Source organism: Pongo abelii, chromosome 10 (assembly GCF_028885655.2).
Source record: "Pongo abelii isolate AG06213 chromosome 10, NHGRI_mPonAbe1-v2.0_pri, whole genome shotgun sequence".
NCBI classification, from domain to species: domain Eukaryota; kingdom Metazoa; phylum Chordata; class Mammalia; order Primates; family Hominidae; genus Pongo; species Pongo abelii.
In genome coordinates this window covers 119,616,599-119,638,019 of record NC_071995.2, presented here as the reverse complement: position 1 = coordinate 119,638,019, position 21,421 = coordinate 119,616,599, and the positions used below count along the sequence as shown (strand labels likewise).

Below are 21,421 nucleotides of genomic sequence, written 5' to 3'. Positions count from 1 at the left end.
CTGCTGTCTGCTGTATCCTGTCTCCTCCCCAGCACTGGCCATGGGCCTCTGTGTCGCCATGATCGCCTTCGTCCGCCTGCCGAGCCTCAAGGTCTCCTGCCTGCTTCTCTCAGGGCTTCTCATCTATGATGTCTTTTGGGTAAGCGTTTATGTCCTTGGAGCCCCTCCCCTTCTTTGTGTTGCAGTGAAGCATTCACTCCTGAAAACTATTAACTGGAAGTATCTAAAGTCGGGCTTGCCTGGCTGCCGATCACTCTCTCTCCAGTCCTTAACTGTATCATGGGTGCACAGTCTGATCCTTTTGTTTGCTGAAAAGTTGTACAGTAGGTAGTGTGTGTGTGTGACTCCTAGGATAGAAGAGGTAACAGGCTGACAAGATTCACTGCAGTGGGGGCCACCCTGTCAGGGAGTAATCTCTGGGTGTGGAGAGTGCAGAAATTGGCAAGTACACAGGAAGAGCAACGATTTTCTCAAATCATACAGTCAAAGAAAGCATTGCAGTCACAGCATTCTGAGACTCTGCTCTGAAGAGCAAGGAGGGCTGATGCTGAAAGCAGGTTGCTTCCAACTCCCTCTGTTAAAGGCATCTCTCCAACTCGGCAGGTATTTTTCTCAGCCTACATCTTCAATAGCAATGTCATGGTGAAGGTGGCCACTCAGCCGGCTGACAATCCCCTTGACGTTCTATCCCGGAAGCTCCACCTGGGGCCCAATGTTGGGCGTGATGTTCCTCGCCTGTCTCTGCCTGGAAAACTGGTCTTCCCAAGGTAGGACCTCATGCTATGACAGGACCACACTGTCTTCCTGTGCCTATCTGTTCCCGGCCCTGGTCAGTCTCTTATGTCATCAGCATTCTGATCCCAACCTGGGGTCATTATCTCCATGCTGCAGAAGAGGAAATGAGGATGAGATTCTTGGCTTGCCAAGAATGATCACTAAGTGATCCAGGCACTGCCTTGTATTATTGATTAATGTCAGCAAACAGCCATGCCTTACTGCTGTTTCCACTGTTTAGATTTGGCTGGAGGGAGTTAGGAGAATCTCGATCCTCTTAACTTGTAAGATATTTATAAAAATCAGTTCTAATGGTAGAATCATTCAGCTCCTGGTAATATAATCTTGGCAGAATGAATGTGCTGCTTTAATCTTCCACCTGTAATAGTAGCCAGGTGCTTATTTGAAGTCTCAACAGTGAATGTCTCACAAATGATGAATTGTTTGACATTTCTAGAGGAAGCAGCACTTATGCAAATCACTTCAGCAGTCACTTCCAAGGGGCTGTCCTGAAACACGGGGGGCCAGATGGAGACCTCTAGTGCCAGTACTGTTGCAGCTTTTTCTCTCTACACTCTTAAAACCGATGTTCCATCAGAAGAGTTTTCTCTCTACACTCTTAAAACTAATGTTCCATCAGAAGAGATTTCCATCTACCATGCAGATAAGCTCTTTGACTCCTTAAAAAGCTAACAAACTTTGCACAAAAGGAATAGAAACTGGATTGTAGAGTGTGACATCACTAACCTGTGAAACTGCATTCCAGCTCCACTGGCAGCCACTTCTCCATGTTGGGCATCGGAGACATCGTTATGCCTGGTCTCCTACTATGCTTTGTCCTTCGCTATGACAACTACAAAAAACAAGCCAGTGGGGACTCCTGTGGGGCCCCTGGACCTGCCAACATCTCCGGGCGCATGCAGAAGGTCTCCTACTTTCACTGCACCCTCATCGGATACTTTGTAGGTAAGAGAACCAGAGAGACTGCAGATGATCCTCGCTCTGGCTGTCCTCCAACCCTTGGAATTAAATCAGGTCTTCTAGCTACAGTTACTGGATGGAAGGAGAGCAGGAATTCTGGGTGCTGTAATAGACAACCTGGCCAGTGAGATGCTAAGTGTTCTGTGTACTGGATAGGCCAGTTCCCTCTCCAGCTGTGTATCTGAAGAACATTGTAGGAAAAGCATGTCAGTCCTCAAAGCCAAGGACACACAGCACACAGTGCAGTGGATTAGTCTGTGCTTAAATCTTCCTCTAGAGTTGAATGAATGACTGTCATATTTATTTCCTACTTTATTCAATAGATACTTACATTCATTAGTTCTACATTTCTGCCACTCTGACCTAGGCTGTTTTGTAGCCAGCTCATGTGTAGGCAGACAGGAGATGATTGTGATGGGGCTGGGAAAAGCAGTAACCTGCCCGCACATGCAACTGCTCCCGCACAGTGACTGGAAAGGAGCTCTTGCACTCCGTACCTCCTCCTCAACCCCAGCACTGTCCTCGTCCCACAGCAGTTCATTCACATGCGGTTCATTTCAGCCCACAAACTCAGAGGGGCAAGGCAAGTGGCATTATCCCCATTAGACAGATGAGCAAGCTGAGGCTCGGAGAGGTGGAAGGTCTGAACTACATTATGTTAGCTATTGTGAGTAGCAGAGTTGGAACTTGAACCCAGGTCTTCTGCCTCCCAAGTCCAGCATCACAGCAGACAGAGGCACACTCGGGGCTGGAGGGAGGGTTTGAACCCAGGAACCTGAGCAAGGAGTGAGACTTGGGTCAGTCATGTGTCCTTGGAGTTGTAGGTTTTTTTTAAAGCTGTGCTGATTCACATTTCTTCAACTGCCCAAGCTGGGCGTTTCACACCCCAACCATACAATGGACGACAGCACGTTAGATCTGTACAGTTGCAGGACTTTGCCCAGCAGCAGCCAGGTGACACGGGTTCGCTCTCCTGTCTCACAGATGCCTCTCTCTCCTCACAGGCCTGCTCACTGCTACTGTGGCGTCTCGCATTCACCGGGCCGCCCAGCCCGCCCTTCTCTATTTGGTGCCATTTACTTTATTGCCACTCCTCACGATGGCCTATTTAAAGGTGAGAGCAGCAGTTATAAACCTGTGAAAGCAATAACTTGGATTGGCCTGTGCCTGGGTTTGCACTCTCCTCGCTGGAGGTGATTCTGCTTAAGCCCCTGAGTGAGCTTGTGATCTCAACTGTTTGTGTGTGTGTGCACTACCCTGGCGTTAGCAAACGCTTCCAGATTCGCGCAGCCACTGACAGAAAATGCTGATGAGCTAGGCCACTACACCACCTGGTCGAGGAATAACTAATTGAAAGCCCCAGAGCCCAGCTGAGGGAACTTCCTGCTTCTGTTCGAAGCAGTGCCCTCCCGCCACCTAACAGCTTAACACCACATTAAAGTTTGGGAATAATTAAGATTGAATAGTGTTGAGGCAGCACATGATAAAAGCAGAGTTAGCGAGCACAGTATTTCCCGGATGTCTGTTCTCAGCCCCGTTTTACAGATGAGGAAGCAGATAGAGGTCAACTTACTTGCCCAGCTCACTTGACTCACTACCTCTAGAGAGTAGATAAAAGCCCTTTCTTGCTCAGGGAGCCTAAAAGCACCCCTTCTAGGGAGTCTTCCTAAAAATAGTAGGTTATTTTTGAATGGGTAAGATTTAAATGCTCTTTGATTTCCCACAGAAGCAATCTGATCTCAGATCATTGAATGGGTAAGATTTAAATGTTCTTTGATTTCCCACAGAAGCAATCTGATCTCAGATCAAGCATCAGAAAGGGGGCAGTGCGCATGGTGGCTCACGCCTGTTACCCCAACACTTTGGGAGGCTGAGGCAGGCGGGTCAAGAGTTCAGGACCAGCCTGGCCAATATGGTGAAACCCTGTCTGTACTAAAAACACAAAAATGAGCTGGGCATGGTGGTGAGTGCCTGTAATCCCAGCTACTCAGGAAGCTGAGGCAAGAAAATTGCTTGAACCCAGGAGTTGGAGGTTGCAGTGAGCTGAGATCTCGCCACTGCACTCACTTCAGCCTAGGTGACAGAGTGAGAACCCATCTCAAAAAAAAAAAAAATCAGAAAGGGGACAAGCACAGCGGCTCACGCCTGTAATCCTAGCACTTTGGAAGGTCGAGGCAGGAGAATTGCCCGAGCCCAGGAGTTTGAGACCAGCCTGGCCAATATAGGAAGACTTCATATCTGGCGGGGGAAAAAAAAAATTTTTTTTTTTTTTTTTTAAGAATCAGACAGCCGTGTGTGCCTCGTGTTTAAATCTGTAACTTAGAAAGTCCCTCGTTTCCCAGGGCGACCTCCGGCGGATGTGGTCTGAGCCTTTCCACTCCAAGTCCAGCAGCTCCCGGTTCCTGGAAGTATGATGGATCACGTGGAAAGTGACCAGATGGCCATCATAGTCCTTTTCTCTCCACTCATGGTTTGTTTCCTCTTAGAGCTGGCCTGGTACTCAGAAATGTACCTGTGTTTAAGGAACTGCCGTGTGACTGGATTTGGCATTTAAAGGGAGCTCGTTTGTAGGAGAGAGGTGCTGGAGCCATGTTTGGTTCCTTCTCTTCCTGCGGATGTAGAGGTGGGGCCCCTTCCAAGAGGGACAGGCCTCTCCCCGGCGCGCCTTCCTTTCACGTTTTTATGGATCTGCACCAGACTGTTACCTTGTGGGGGAGATGGAGATTTGACTGTTTAAAAACTGAAAACAGCGAGGAGTCTTTCTAGAACTTTTGAACACTAAAAGGATGAAAAAAATTAGTAAACCGAAGTTTCTTCAGTGACCCCTCGAGAACTTTGGGACCAGTTTCCTATGGGGGACTCAGTTTCAGAGAACTGAGACAGAAGCTCTTCTGTCATTATATTCTTCTTTCCTTTTTTTGGATTTATTAAATATTTTCTGTGGTGTGAAGTGACTTATTAAATCCACAGACATTGAGTGACTTCTTACAACATCCGCATAAGAATTTGTTGTAGTGAGTTCATGTCCACCCAGATGTGTTGGCAGTGAACAAGGGCACGGTTTTTATACATACGTACATATATATATATACACACACACATAGATATATATGAATAAACAAAAATGAAATCCTGCTAAGATCACGCTGTGTAGCTGACAGGGGCTTGCTGTCGTTTTGAGCATGTCGAGCAGTTTCCTGTGGCTTCCTTGTATATGGATAAGCTGCTGTCCTTCCCCTTCACGACTGACCCCGCAGTTACAAACCAGTAGAGCATTTGTGCTGATAGACTCATGAACTTTAGGAGCCCGCCCTTGGTTTTGATCAGTGTAGCAAATTAGGGATGAAGAGTTCAAACCTTTTGGCCCTTTCTTTCTTTTCTAGGCTTCTCCCTCGCAGGGTGTTCCGTAGTTTCTTCTCAAGCCAATGCATGTATTATAGCAGCAGGTGTCTTTGTGCTTTCTCATCATAGTAATGTACTACTTGTAAATACATTTTTCTATTTTCTATTTTTTTGTATTTTTTTTGACATTTTGTTTCATTGGTGTGCTGTATATTTTCCATGCCCTCACTCCTTTAAGAAAAAAAAAAAAAAAAGGAAAAAAGCAACACAATCCTGTCCTTGCTGTTGTGATTATAGTCTTGGTTTACCTGTGGTGACAACCGGGTGTTGGGGACACATGTCAAATGCCCCTCTGAGATGGGCCCTAAATTCCAGGAACTGGGGAAAGAACCAGCTGCTCTGTCCTGAGAGCCTGGCCCTGTGCTGTGGTCTCTGCCGCAAGCCCAGATTTCTGGGAGTAACTAGTGTTAGGTCTGCTGACCTTTACCTAAGCAGCCCCTGCCTGGTAAGAAGGTGCCCATTGTTCAGAGGCAAAGAGAAGCCTGCGGTTGGCATGAGGATGCCTGACAACAAAGGCTGGAGAAGAGCCCTGAGTCCCAGCCTCTCCCCAAGGGTCCCCGCCCTAGTGGCTGCCTCTGTCTTGACCTGTGTAATGAACTAGTGTGCTGTGTCACTGTGGCTTGAAGTCACTGTGGATCGAGCTCACAGGGGGCACCCATCCTGTTGTCAACAGAGTCTGAAGCAATCAGGGTGTTGGATGCCTCTGTTGTTGTCATCAGATCCTGCTGAGGGGTTTCTGGGGTTTTGTTTTTAATAAATGACTCCTTTGTAGCCTTTGTCACATAATCTTCACTTTGGTTGTTGGTACCAAACAGAGCTCCCAGCCATCGCCTCCCTGTTCTGGAAGACTGATGGGAAGACCGTGTCTGTCCCCAGACCTGGTCACCTGCAGCTCTGGCCCAGTCATAGATACATCAAAGAACTGAAGCTTCTGCTGTCCACAGAACTCAAAACTGCCTCTGCATTGGGTGAAGACTAAAAATCCACTTGCGGACTCTCCCTTCTTTCTCAGCCCTCGAGGATGCATATAGCTAATTAACAGGCCCAGGGACAGGGAGGGGCTCCAAAATGACTCGGATTAAGGGCAAGTGCCAGTGATGGGTAGAAATAACGTTATCCCTCATGCCTGTAATCCCACCACTTTGGGGGGCCGAGGCAGGTAGATCACAAGGTCGGGAGCTCGAGACCAGCCTGGTTAACATGGTGAAACCCCGTCTCTACTAAAAATACAAAAATTAGCTGGGCATGATGGCAGGCGCCTGTAATCCCAGCTATTGGGAGGCTGAGGCAGAAGAATCGCTTGAACTCGGAAGGCAGAGGTTGTAGTGAGCAGAGATTGCGCCACGGCACTTTAAAGTCTGGGCGACAGGGTGAGACTCCGTCTCAAAAAAAAAAAAAGAAGAAATGTTATCCTGGCAGTGGGTCATTTTAATTTTTCTGTCTTTGTTTTCATAAGAAAATTAAATTAAATTCCAGACAGAAGGAACATCATTATTTTGTCATTCTCACTTCTGTGCAGGTTTTGGGGGGAAACACCCACACAGGGCTGTGAATGTACCCTGGATTCCAGTTGCTAATCTTCAAAGCCCTTAAAACATTCCCTTAAAACTTTGGCAGAGAAACAGCAAATACTCTGCTTGTCTCGGAGGGTTGAGTGGGTGGGCTGCAGTTAAAGCACACATTAGACTTCCCTTCCAGTCCCTGTTTGCTCCCCGCTGCCTGATACACTTAGGTCCGCCTCTTATTCTGTTTTCTCAAATACCATGGTTTAGGGGTTTTCTAGGAAGTCTGCTGCATTAGGCATGGCATGTTCATGAAATTTCAGCAGACTCCTTCCTCACTGATCTGAAGTCCTTTTTCCTCACAAAGAGACTGTTACCAGAACTCCCGCTTTTTAATAACTCTTTTTTCTAATTTGAGCTAATGAAGATACGACAGTAAAGTCCGTCCAAAGCCTAGTGTGTTCCATTGCTGTCATTACAGTGCATACCCTTTCTGAATGTGACAGTGACAGCTCCCCGCATAGGAATGGTTCAAACCAGGGTGGCTTGGGACTAAGCTACTGTCTGAATTACTTTTGTAGCAGGCTCACAGGCCTTGGGTAAACAGGTAAGTTAGGTCACCCACAAGAAAAACAAAAGTACTCGTTCTCTGTGAGGGTGGAGGGGAATAGAGTTCCATTTTGCCAATCAAGTTAAAAATAGAACCTGCTGTGTCTGCTTAGCAGCTCTCACGTTACTACTCACCAGATCCCATGTTGCGTGTACGTTTCTGTTTTGTAAAGCCTAGCGTTTACGTCAGAGCCTGGGAATGCAGCAGTCGTGTCTATACATGGGAGTACATGGCTTAGGGACATCATTTATACAACCCCCTTCTCTACAGAGCTATGTCAGCAGTACAGGCTCAGAAAGAAGCCATCTCGGTCTCCTTCTGGTCTTCAGTGCACAGTGGCCGGGACAGCCTCCCCCACTTCACCGAATCACATTTCTTCAGCAGTTACCAACAGTGAAATCATTTCTAGAACAATGGCTGCTAACACGTGTCAGCTGAAGCACTGCAGATCGAGTCATCCAACTCAAGCTTCTTCCTCTTTCTGGAAGGGATAAACCAGGTAAGACTTTTTAATGCAGAAATTATTCCTATTCCCTGCAATGTATAGGGTGCTTTCTATCTGCAAAACTCTAAACTCAAATTTCTGCAGGTTCAGATTCCAACTGTCTCATGCGCAGAGCCTCTCCCATCACAAAACTCTTCCCGCTCCAGCCATCATCTGTTTCCTCCTCAGCCTTTCCCTTGGAATCCAGAGCCCTTTCCTGTCCGTTAGAGGCAATCAGTCATGTTTCAGTGAAGCTTGAGGCACTGGGCCCCCCAGTGAACAAAACCAGACATCCTGACCCCCTACTCCTGCGGTCTGTGCAGGGCTTGCTTTAGCATGCTTGGCTTGTGGGGAGGGGCTGTGGCAGCCATTCCCACACATGGTCACGCAGGGATGCCACAGTGCGTTCAAGAGTAGAATCCACAGCCTTCTGTCCGTAACACTGGGCCTTGCTGTAAATAGCAGAGGCTTGGGCTGGGGATCCTGTATCACTGGACGGGATGTGCCAACGAAGAGAAGGCTGAGAAGCAAGTTGGCATAGGAGAAGCCCAGTGCTCCTGGTGGACACAGGCCTGCATTCAACCAAATGTCTGAAGACAAGCGAAAGTCTACAGCCCCGAGCGCATTGATCTTTCTTCACTACAGGTTTCGGAAGTCTTACTGCACGGAGCCAGTGGTTAGCAGGTGCTTGATACAAACATCCTGCAGGGAGGCTGTGAAGATTCATACAAACATCCTGCAGGGAGGCTGTGAAGATTCTAACTCTGCAGCACTTACGGAGGAGCACTTTAGCGTGCAGTAGAGCTCCTAGATAACCTGAGTTCTTAAGAATTCATGCGGCAGACTCCGCTTCGCTTCTGGTTCCTTTCATTTGGAGTCTGCCTAACCTGTTTTTCTCTTAAGTTCCAAGACATCTTTTTCCTGTTGAGTAGAACCTGTAAAACATGCCACCTGTCTGCAGGCGAACAGAGGCTCCGAAGGTTCCAAAATAGCTGAGCCCACGAGCTGTCTCCAGCCCCCGTGGAGGCCTGGGATTCTCACCAGATCCAAAGATGATAGAGGAATGGGAACCATTTAGGCAGAGGAAGCAGGACTTGAGAGACTGGGAGTGGGGAAGCCGCCAAGCAGTGGGCAGCAGGCCTGCGCTTGTGAGGAATGGGAGACAGGAAGTGGGTGTCCACAGGAAGGACAGAGACAGGGACAGCACGACGGTCACTGCATTCAACCAAATGTCTGAAGACAAGCAATCCAGCCCCGGGATCCCGACACCAGTTGATCTGTCTCACCAGAGAGCCTCGCTCCAGGCGGACCACCTGTCAGCCTTCTGCTGCCACCTTTCACTCTGCCCACCTGGAGCTGCTGGAGTGTAGCCACCACGTGAGCTTCTAGCTTTTGTGTTTGAGCCTTTGCCACTGGAGATTGAATTTCCTCACACTTTCGGTTGCTGTCGTGCCTTGATGGGGTTTTTCTCCCCAGGTAGACAGTAACACATCCTGTGCCAGCTCCCCGGGGAAGGCAGAAACCAATTTCAGAAAAAGAGGCTGTGAGGGCTTGCCAGTGCAGGGAGGAACTAAGATGACGAAGCATCGCACGGATGAGTCATGGCCTTGCAGGCTTGACGGCGGGTAGAATGCAGCGCCGCCCTCCCCAAGACCGCCATCTGGCCAGGAGCCCCGGCCCCACCTTTCCTCCTTCCCTTGTGCCTCCTGGCACTTCCCGCGGCCCTCCCCCGTTGAGTGTAGGCATTCTGTCTGGGGCAGTCGCTGTGAGAGGGGCCGTGGCCTGGACTAGGGTGATGCGAAGAACAGAACTTGCTACCAGATTGGATGCAGGGGTTGGGGACTCCACAGTGACTCCACACTTCTTAACCTGAACAATGAATTGCCAAAACAGATAACAGAAGAAATTGGGAAAGAAGAGTTGTTCTAGCCAATAGAGCAGCTAAAGCCAAAAAAAACAGTCTTCAGTGATGTAAGGCCTTGCAGAGTATGCGAGATGACCTGGACAGTGAGAGGCAGGAGGAAGACCTCTCCGTGGTGCCCTGAATGTGAAGGCGTTTGTCAGCGCGCATCCCCCACAGCCACCATGGGGCTCTGGTTAGGGACGGAGCCCCCTGAGTCTGAGCTGCTTCATCTGAAATAGGGATGAAGGTGCCTCATAGAAAGTATTGAGTAAATATGAGGCGCTCTTCTGGTTTACTGTGTTCGCATATATTTCACACACAATGCTCAGAGAGTTGGAATACGGTTAGAATCATTAGATCTGTACGCTGTCATTATTCAAACCACCACAGCTCCCAGTTCCTCATTAGGAATACTGGTTCTCTCCCCTCTGCTGAGGGGTGATTTCCCCAACCTAGGGTCTTGAAATTTTCTTCTACACACTGAAAGGCTTGGCACAAAGCTCCATACACAGAGGGGGATGGTGGGTGACCCTGCCCATGCAGTTCCTCATTTTGGCTTCTTAAGGCCAAGAAGACCAACCTCTACCCAGATTCTGCACACAAACCAGTGTTGACGTTTTTATTTTTCTATACTTTTTTTTTTCCATAATAAACACTACATGTGCCCTCTTTAACTTCAGTGTACTTTAAAGTCTTAATACTTGTTTTGAGGGAAAAGTTTACTACACTGTGAAGCTCCCATTCTGTCAGTCTTTTGTGGGCCTGTATTAGTTGATAAATCTTTAGGTTTTTCTTGAACACCCTTGGAACAAAAGACTCATGGTCCAGGGCTGGGCTCGGTGGCTTACACCTGTAATCCCAGCACTTTGGGAGGCCGAGGTGGGTGGATCACCTGAGGTCGGGAGTTCGAGACCAGCCTGACCAACATGGAGAAACCCTGTCTCTACTAAAAATACAAAATTAGCTGGGTGTGATGGCATATGGCTGTAATCCCAGCTACTCGGGAGGCTGAGGCAGGAGAATCGCTTGAACCCGGGAGGTGAAGGTTGCAGTGAGCTGAGATCGTACCACTGCACTCTAGCCTGGGAGACAGAGCGACACTCCGTCTCAAAAAAAAAAAAAAAGACTCATGGGCCAAACTCCTATCCTGTGTTAAAATAAAACAGTGTCATTCTAAGCCACTTGGCTCACGTCACTTCACTGAATAGGAGAGGGACAGTAGCCAGACTAGAGAGAGTGTAAGAGGAGATTCCAGCCACGCATTTGGAAAATTCTCAGTCGTCCAGGACACAGTGAAGGAATCAGGGCTGAGGCACCATCTGATGAAGCAGATGAATAACTGGTGGGATGACCCATGACCCTCCCCAAAAGGAGCTGATGAAGGAGCTGATGCTACCTTGAAGGGATGAGCCCGAGCTTTGTCCTCAGCTCTGTCCTGTCCCACATCCCTCTTGATCATTTGGCCAAGGACACAGTTGCCAGGCTTCATTTGAGGAGAACATGAAGCAAGGAGAAGGGACATACTCATGACCTAAAGAAAGCTCAGAGGCCTGGGGTGTCAAAGCAGATCTGGGGAGATCTGCTGGAGAGAGCCCCAGCCAATGATGGCCACACACCGGGTGTCAGTCATGCCTCCCAAGAGCTTTTTAATAAAGGCAGGTGCTATTACTGTCACCATTGTCACAAAGGAACTCGCCAAGACCCCAAGGTCACCAATTGCTAAGTGGCAGAATAAGCTCTAAACACTGTCCCTAATCATTATATTCCATCCTTATCCCAGGATTGGAAACGATCTCCACCCCAGAAAATACAGGTAAGGCATAAACACTGATGGCTCGAGGGCCTACTCTTAGTTCTAAATACATTTAAATCCATCCACTGCCTGTAGCAAATAAAGATTCTTGCAACAGCGTCTGCCTGGGTCTCCCTAACTGCAGATCGTGTTCCATGCTGTGGGCCAGAATGGTGGCCTGTCATCTCAGATCTTCAGTCTCATTATATAACGGCAGATTTTATCATCCATTTTATGCACCCAAAGTTTCAAGGGCAGGTAATTTGCCCCAGATCTTCCTGCTTCCAGAGACTGAGCTCATTGCCCAGATTATGAGAAAATAATCACAGCCAGGTTTTGTAGACACGACTTGTTTAGCATACATACAGAACTGTGGGGAGTTTTTGTAAGGACCATGCAAACAGCGTTGTATTGGAGATGGAGATCCACCAACCCTAGTAGGTGGCAGGAAAGAGCTGGGGTTTTGGCTGCCTAGCCCTGGGCTGACCCAGCTGCTGTCCAGAGGGGGCTTGCCGACACCTTCCTCTCCAATAATGCTGCAGCAGTGTTGACCATTACTCACTCACGAGAGGGTATCATCTCACACAAACTAGGAGTCCCTAGGAGGAGGGGACCAGGATGCATGCCTCCTAGCAAGCCAGGCTCAAACTGGAATCTTTGAGGCATTCAAAGCAACTGGATTTCATTGTTAAAATTATGACTACCCTATTGCTGATTTTTTTTTTTTTTTTTAAGACAGGGTATTACTCTGTTGCCTAGGCTGGAATGCACCGGTGCAGCCATAGCTTACTGCAACCTCATACTCTTGAGCTCAAGCAATCTTCCTGCCTCCCAAAGTGCTGGGATTACAGGCATGAGCCACCACACCCAACCCATTGCTGATATTAAAACAAGCCATAAAAACATAAAAACAACTGTCAGCTGCTGTTCCGATCCCCAGTAATACTGGGCTGTTATTCAAACCAATCCTCTGGCTAAAAACAACTTTAAAATATACATGAAATACAGAAAATACAATGTATAAGCTCTGCCTAAATCTGATTTCTGAAATACATAAAGGGCAGACTCTATAAACAGCCCAGCTAAGGCCAAAAGAAATAAAGACAAATTTCAGCTGCTGCCCACCAGAGGAGGATCAAAGGGTTTTTTTGTTTGTGTTTTGCCTTCCTTTTTTTTTTTTTTTTTTTTTTTTGAGACGGAGTCTCGCTCTGTCACCCAGGCTGGAGTGCAGTGGCGTGATCTCGGCTCACTGCAACCTCTGCCTCCCAGGTTCATGCCATTCTCCTGCCTCAGCCTCCAGAGTAGCTGGGACTACAGGTGCCCGCCACCATGCCCGGTTAATTTTTTGTATTTTTTTTCATTAAAGACGGGGTTTCACCGTGTTAGCCAGGATGGTCTCGATCTCCTGACCTCGTGATCCACCCGCCTCTGCCTCCACCTCCCAAAGTGCTGGGATTACAGGCGTTGAGCCACTGCGCTCGGCCGCCTTCCTTTTCTTAAATTTGAGACAAGGTCTGTGTCTGTCACCCACACTGCAGTGCAGTGGTACAATCGTAGCTCACTGCAGCCTTGATCTCCTAAGCTCAAGCAATCCTCTCAACTCAGCCTCCCAAGTATTAATAGCTGGGACTACAGGCACACGCCACCAACTACTTGGAAGGTTTTTATCTGTAGAGATGGGGTCTTGCTGTGTTGCCCAGACTGGTCTCAAACTCCTGGCCTCAAGCCATCCTTTCGCCTTGGCCTCCCAAAGTGCTAGGATTACAGGCATGAGCCACTGTCCCTGGCTGGAATCAAAGTTTTAAATCTTGAGTTCAGCAATTAAATGCCTGCTGTAAAAAAAAAAAAAAAAAATCTTCACCAGAATTTCTGCAATTATATAATTCAAAACTGCTATACATATGAACAAGAAAATGTGATCCATGCTCAAGAATCAATTGATAGAAACTGACTCTGATATGACTGACATGTTGGAATTGACATTCAAGATGTTTAAAGTAATTATAACCATGCTCCAGGATGTAAAGGAAAATAAGCTCATAATGAGCAAATAGGAATTGTCAGCAGATAAATCGTGACAAAAAGAACCAAATAAAAATTCTAGAACTTAAAAATACAACATATTAAGTAAATTCACTAGATAGGATTAACAGCACATAGACAGTTTAAAGAATCATTAAACTTGCAATAGAGCCAGGATTAGTAAACCTGTGAAGGGTCAGATAATATTTTTAGCTTTGTGGGTCAAAAATCACCTTTATAACTACTCATTTCTGCCATCATACTGTTGTGGAAGCAAGCAGCCACTGTAAATGAGAATAAACAGATTCCACCTGTGGCCAGTTTCTCAAACCCTGAAATATCCGATCTAAAAAACAGAAAAGATAGAGAAAAAATGGTCAGAGCCTCAGTTACCTGTGAACGGTGTCAAGCAGTCTAACGTATATATAGTTGGAGTCACGGAATGAGAGAACAGAGAATGAGGCAGAAAGGTTTTAAAAAAAATGACCAAATCTGGGGAAAGAGTCAAGAAACATGGCAAATCTCAAGCAAAATAAATAAAGGAACATCACACCCAGGGACTTCGTAGTCTGAAAACTAAACATAGAAAGTCTTGAAAGCAACAAGAAAAAAAAATGACACACTGTATAGGGGAACAACAATAGATTTATATGAATTCCAGCAAAATTCTCATCAGAAATCATGGAGACTAGAGGACAATGGAATGACACCTTTAAAAAAAGTAAAATGTGTCAACCCAGAATTCTATATCCAGTGACAATATCCTTCAAGAATGAAAGTGAGGGCCAGGTGCAGTGGCTCATGGCTGTAATCCCAACACTTTGGGAGGCCAAGACAGGAGGACTGCTTGAGCTCAGGAGTTTAAGACCAGCCTGGGCAACACAGAACCAATCTCTACAAAAACTACAAAAAAATTAGCTGAGTATGGTGGCATGCACCTGTAGTCCTAGCTACTTGAGAGGCTGAGGGAGGATGGCTTGAGCCCAGGGGTTTGAGAGTGCAGTGAACTATAGTCATCACTGCAATCCTGGCTAGGCGACAGAGCAAGACTCTGTCTCAAAAAAAAAAAAAAAAGACAACCCAAAAATTGGGAGGAAGTATTTGTAAATCATATATCTGATAAGGATTTAGTATTCAGAATATATAAAGAATTCTTACAACTCAACAATAAAAAAGACAATCCAGTTATTTAAATGGGCAAAAGATACTAATAGAAATTTCTCCAAAAAAGATATACAAATGGGCTGGGTGCAGTGGCTCACACCTGTAATCCCAGCACTTTGGGAAGCTGAGGTGGGCAGATCACGAGGTCAGGAGATCAAGACCATCCTGGCCAACCTGGTGAAACCCCGTCTCTACTAAAAATACAAAAATTAGCTGGGTGTGGTGGTGTGTGCCTGTAATCCCAGCTACTCGGGAGGCTGAGGCAGGAGAATCACTTGAACCAGGGAGTCAGAGGTTGCAGTGAGCTGAGATGGCGCCACAGCACTCCAGCCTGGCAACAATGCCAGACTCCATCTCAAAAAAATATATATATATATAATATATATATATAATATATATAAAATATATAGTATATATAAAATATATAATATATATAAAATATAGTATATATTACATATATAATATATGTAATACATATATAATATATGTAATACATATATAATATATGTAATACATATATAATATATATAATATACACACACACACACACACACAAATGACCAATAAGCACAGGAAATGGATGTTCAGCACCGTTAGAGAAATGCAAATCAAAACCACAGTGAGATATCACTTCACACCCACTAGGATGACAACAAAAATTTTTTAAAGACAATAACAAGAGTTAGCAAAGATGTACAGAAAATGGAGCCCTCATAACGTTGTTGGGGTCGGGCAGGGTGGCTCACACCTATAATCCTAGCACTTTGGGAGGCCGGGTGGGCAGACCACTTGAGGCCAGGGGTTTGAGAGCAGCCTGGCCAACATGGCGAAAGCCCGTCTCTACTAAAAAATACAAACATTAGCCAGGAGTGGTGGCAGGCACCTGTAATCCCAGCTACTAGGGAGGCTGAGGCACGAGACTCGCTTGAACCCGGGAGGTGGAAGTTGCAGTGAGCCAAGATCGCGCCACCATACTCCAGGGCGACAGAATGAGACTTCATCTCAATAAATAAATAAATAAATAAAAATTTAAAAAAAAAAACACCATTGCTGATGGGATTATAAAATGGTGCTGCTGCTTTGGAAAACGGCTTCACAGTTCCACCAAAGGTACCATAGTTACCATATGATCTAGCAGTTTCATTCATAGTTATAGTTTACAAGAATTAAAAATCTGTATCTACTAAAAACTTATACATACATGTGCATAGCAGTATCAATAACCAAAAAGAAGAAACAACCAAAATTGTCATTAACTGAACAAAATGTGTATGTGTACAGATTGTTATTCAGGAATAAAATGAATAAAGATGAGGGTCATAACCCATACTGTATATTTTCTTATCCATCCTAAGCTAGAAACCAAGGTTACCTTTGGAGAGGGAATTGGGAGTCATAGAGGCTGCCTATAATTTTGAATGCATAACAATATTTTTATTCAAGAATTAAAAATTAAAATCTTCAAAATGTAACATTGTTATAAACCCTTACCATCAAACTACATAAGCAAAACTGCAACACAAGAAATCGATAGAAATAAAAATGTAATTGAAGAATAACACAATTTCTTTCAGTCTCTGACAATGAAAGTAGAAAAAGAATGTGTATAGAGAGAAAAAGCTCATAGTGCCTAAGACAGATCGATCATCTGTTCTCCCCAGCACCACTAACGAAGTTCTCCCTTTTCTTCCGGAGTGATACCACCATTCATCCAGCTGGACAGGTCAGAGCCCTTCTCCCTCCATCCATCCCCATGGCCAGGAAATGAATCACTGTCTCTTGTCCATTTAACCTGCCTGCCATTCCAGGGATCCATCCATTTCTCTCCATCTCCTCTGTCTCCACCCAGATCCAAGATACCATCATCTCTCTCGGATCATTACAGGAGCCTCCTAACTCTCCACTCTGACCAGCCTCCTCTTTCCACACCTCCTCACTGCTCTGCACACCACAGCCAGGGGGGATCTTTTCAAAACAATTTTTTTTTTTTTTTGAGACAGAGTTTCACTCATCGCCCAGGCCGGAGTGCAATGGTGCAATCTCAGCTCACTGCACCCTCCGCCTCCTGGGTTCAAGCGATTCTCCTGCCTCAACCTCCCAAGTAGCTGGGACTACAGGCATGCACCACCACACCTGGATAATTTTTTGTATTTTGGTAGAGGCCGGGTTTCACCACATTGGCCAGGCTGGTCTCAAACTCCTGACCTCAGATGACCCACCCGCCTTGGCCTCCTAAAGTGCTGGGATTACAGGCATAAGCCACTGCACCTGGCCTCAACACAAATATTTTCAGACCAGGTGTGGTGGCTCATGCCTGTAATCCCAGTGCTTTGGGAGGCTGAGACAGGAGGATCACTTGAGGCCAGAAGTTTGAGGTTGCAGAGAGCTATGACTGTGCCACTGCATTCTAGCTTGGGTGACAGAGCAAGACTCTGTAAAAACAAACAAACAAACAAAAACATTTGTACACCATCTGTCTGAGTCAAATGGGCCAAAGGCTTCCTTGTCATTTCCAGGACAAGGCAGAAATCTATGTGACCCATAGGACTGTACCCGATATGGCTGTCTGCCTCTCCAGCTCATCTCACACCGTGTTCCCGCTCTGTCCTCCAGCCATTTTTCCATTCCTTGAAGACCATGCTCTCTCCCACCACAGGGCATCTGCACAAGCCATTTCCCAGGCCTGGGCTGTCCATCTCTAGGCTCTTTGTCTCATTCATGCCAACTCATCCCTCAAATCTCAGCTCAGCTGTCACCTGGTCAGGGAAGCCTTTTGTGACCCAGCATTCCAACTCAAGTTCCTCTATTTTAGTCTCGCCTAGAACTCTGCTCCTCTCCTGCGTTACACGCATCCCATTGAGGCTGCAATGTGATTAGTGTCTGCCACTAGCATCACCACCACTAGCTTGCCTGCAAGGACTGTGAAAAAAGGAATTGTTTCTGCTCACCCACTATTTCTCCCAATGGCTTGCGCAGTATCTTAGATATAGTAGCTGCTGCAATATGAATGAATGAATCAGAATCAAATTGTCAACATTAGTTCAATTTTATTAATCTCTACCATCATACAAGACATAACCTTTTCAGTTCTCATGGACTCTTGATGGAAACGGACCATGTATTCGATTCTCACAAGGCCTCATATTCAGAAAAGTAAAAACAACTGACCACCTTCTCTCACTACCTCACAGTGTGACTGGGAAGAATTATGAAAACAAGAAACTTCCAGGCGCAGTGGCCCATGCCTATCATCTCAGTATCTGGGAGGCCAAGGAGGGAGGATCCCTTGAGGCTAGGAGTATGAGACCAGCTTGGGCAACATAGCAAGACCCCGTCTCTACAAAATAAATAAGTGGGTCACGGTGGCGCCACCTGTAGTCTCAGCTACAGAGAGGCTGAGGCAGGAGGACCTCTTGAGCCCAGGAATTGGAGGCTACAGTGAGCAATGATCACGTCACTACACTCCAGCCTGAATGACAGAGTGAGAACCTGTTGCTTAAAGAAAAAAAAAAAACTGGAATCCAAAATCAACAAGGGTTCAGGCATAGTGGCTCATCCCTATAACCCCAGCACTTTGGGGTTACAGGAGGATCACTTGAGCTCAGGAGTTTGAGATCATCCTGGGCAACACAGTGAGACCTCCATCTCTACTAAAAATTGTTAAAAGGCCAGGTGCAGTGACTCACGCCTGTAATCCCAGCACTTTGGGAGGCTGAGGCGGGTGGATCGTCTGAGGTCAGGGGTTTGAACCAGCCTGGCCAACATAGTGAAACCCCGTCTCTACTAAAAATACAAAAAATTAGCTGGGCATGGTAGTGGGTGCCTGTAATCCCAGCTACTAGGGAGGCTAAGGCAGGAGAATCACTTGATCCCAGGAGGCGGAGGTTGCAGTGAGCCGATATTGTGCCATTGCACGCCAGCGTGGGGAACAAGAGCAAAACTCCATCTTAAAAAAAAAATAAAATTGAAATTTAAAAAAATTAGCTGAGTGTGGTGGTGTGCACCTGTAGTCCCAGCTACGTGAGAGGCTGAGGCAGAGGATCACTTGAGTCCAGCACTTTGAGGCTGCAGTGAGCTACGATCATGCCACTGCACTCCAGCCTGGGTGACAGAGCAAGGCCTCATCTCAAAAAAGAAAAAAGAAACAAAAAAAGCAAGGGCTTTGTCTTTTTCTCTGCTGTATCTCCAGCACCTAGAATAAGTGCTCAATACACATTTTTGAACAAACAAATAAGAATAGAAAAATAAAATTGATGACCTGCTCAAACATAGGAGTGACAAAGAAGGAAAATAGGAGAGAAAAGAAAATTAGAGGTTTGACCAAGAAAGTACAACATCACACTTCTAGGAATTTAGAAAGCAAACCAAAAAAAAGAGTGAATCAAGCTGGGTACAGTGGCTCACACCATAATCCCAGCACTTTGGGAGGCCAAGATGGGAGGATCACTTGAGCCCAGGAGTTTGAGACCAGCCTGGCAACATAGCAAGACCCCGTTTCTACTAAAAATAAAAAAAAATTGGCCAGGTCTGGTGGCAAATGCCTGTAATCCCAGCTACTCGGGAGGCTGAGGTGGGAGGATTGCTTGAGCCCAGGAGCCTGAGGCTGCAGTGAGCCATAATTGTACCACTGCACTCCAGTGCGGACAACAGAGCAAGAGCCTGTCTCAAAAAAAAAAAAAAAAGTGAATCAAATTATCAAAGAAATAATGTAATATTTCCAAGAATTAAAGAATGTGGAGGAAAAAACATGAATCTCTAGATGGAAAGACCCACCAGGTGCCCAGCTAAATGAATGAAAAATGACCCACATCAAGGCACATAACCTTGAAACCTCAGAACACCAGAGACAAGGAGAGGATGCTACCACTTTCAGAGAGAAAATTCAGATCACCTGCAAAGACTCAAGAATCAGAATAGCTTTAGACTTCTAAATAGCAACACTGGACACTAAAAGAAAATTGATGCCTTCAAAACTCTGAAGAAATAGAATTTCCAAACTAGAATTCTTCACCCTGACAAATTACCAAGGGCTTGATAAAAATTAGAATAAAAATATTTAAGATATGCAGTATCTTTTTAAAATGCCTTCCATGCACCTTTTCTCAGAAAGCCACTAAAGGAAATACTCCACCAAAACTAGGTAATAAGACAAAAAAGATCCAGGATTCAAGGACTGTAACATAGGAAACACGAAAAGGTCCAGAATGACACTGGGTCTAAGCCAGTGTAGTGAGTCCAGATTGATATGAAGATGTAAGTATAGGCCAGGTGCAGTGGCTCACACCTGTAATCCCCACACTTTGGGACACCAAGGCAGGCAGATCACTTGAAGTCGGGAGTTCAAGAACAGCCTGGCCAACATGGCAAAACCCTGTCTCTACTAAAAATACAAAAATCAGCTGGGCATGGTGGTGGGTGCCTGTAATCCCAGCTACTCAGGAGGCTGAGGCAGGAGAATCACTTGAACCTGGGTGGTGGAGGTTGCAGTGAGCTGAGATCGCCCCATTGAACTCCAGCCTGGGTGACAGTAAGACTCCCTCTCAAAAAAAAAAAAAAAAAAAAAAAGATGTAAGTATAGTAGCCATGAAAATAAATGCACCTCTCAGATCTCAGATCTCCAAGCACAGGGAACCATACTTGGCCAAGGACCTCTGCTGCTGTCCTCTAAAACCCATGCTCAAGTTTGGACCAAGGTCATCCCTCCCACAAGTTGCTCTGGGTTAGTTACCAAGTGCAACAAGGATCCTAAGGGAGAGCTGTGCCTGCGACTCCTCTGATGGCTGAATTTGGCTGGAGAATCTCCATGGCTTTGCTGAACCTTCCTCACACTGTTCGTCAGTCCAGGATGTTCCACCCAACCCACTCTCCTTCACTTGGGGTCTGACGCTCCCCCAGCCTCCTCTAGCTCCTCCCTGTGGTTTCTCCCAGAAGCATGTCTCCTACATTCTTACATGTTCAATTTCATCTTGGTGTCTTGTTTCTCCAAAGACCCAGACCACCACAAGTGGAACCAGGAGTGGTCTGAGGAAACAGGAGGTAAGATAGGGATGGGAATTGTCTCACCAACTGCCCAACGGGGGAAGAGGACATAGTCCTGGTCAATAGGTGGCATAAATGGATCCCAGCCCAACGTGGTGGCTCCATTGCTAAAAGTCTGATCAGTGGTGACCTGGGGAATGTCCTGAAGGAGGGAATGCTGTGGCAGCTGTGATGATGCAGAATTTGAAGGCTATCCAGGGTGGAGGTGGGACAATGCCAGGGAAACTGCTGAGGTGGCTGCTCACTGCTAAATCGTCCTGATGCTCTACCTGCAGCAAGTGAGACACTGAGAACTGTGCACAAGCAGTTCACAGCTAAGCATGAGCACCAGAGAGCCTTGGTATTGAAGAGTGTAAAAAAAAAAATCCTTTTTTTTTTTTGAGACAGAGTCTTGCTCTGTCACCCAGGCTGGAGTGCAGTGGCACCACACCATTCCACTGCACCCTCCGCCTCCCAGGTTCAAGTGATTCTCCAGCCTCAGCCTCCCAAGTAGCTGGGATTACAGGCGTGCACCACCACGCCCAGATAATTTTTGTATTTTTAGTAGAGACGGGGTTTCACCATGTTGGCCAGGCTGGTCTCGAACTCCTGACCTCAAGTGATCCACCCACCTTGGCCTCCTAAAGTGTTGGGATTACAGGCGTGAGCCACCACGCCCACCTGAGTTTCCTGTCTTGTTGGCTAGCAGAACATTCTTATAGTCTACATGTTGCTAATTCCTGTTGGTTTTAGACATTGGAGGCATCTT

The 21,421-nt window shown here is 46.3% G+C and overlaps 1 protein-coding gene across 2 annotated transcripts in view; it reads left to right on the top strand.

Moving 5' to 3' along the window:
- Window positions 1-5,385, top strand: part of SPPL3 (signal peptide peptidase like 3) — a 139,752-nt gene extending 134,367 nt beyond the window's left edge. For both annotated transcript variants that reach the window (XM_024257214.3, XM_054528331.2), the window contains 5 exons: window positions 33-139; window positions 604-767; window positions 1,541-1,740; window positions 2,760-2,869; window positions 4,098-5,385. In XM_024257214.3, the coding sequence (XP_024112982.1) occupies window positions 33-139; window positions 604-767; window positions 1,541-1,740; window positions 2,760-2,869; window positions 4,098-4,169 (653 nt within the window). In that variant the 3' untranslated portion in view covers window positions 4,170-5,385. The remainder of the gene's footprint in view (window positions 1-32; window positions 140-603; window positions 768-1,540; window positions 1,741-2,759; window positions 2,870-4,097) is intronic.
- Window positions 5,386-21,421: the final 16,036 nt, after the last annotated feature.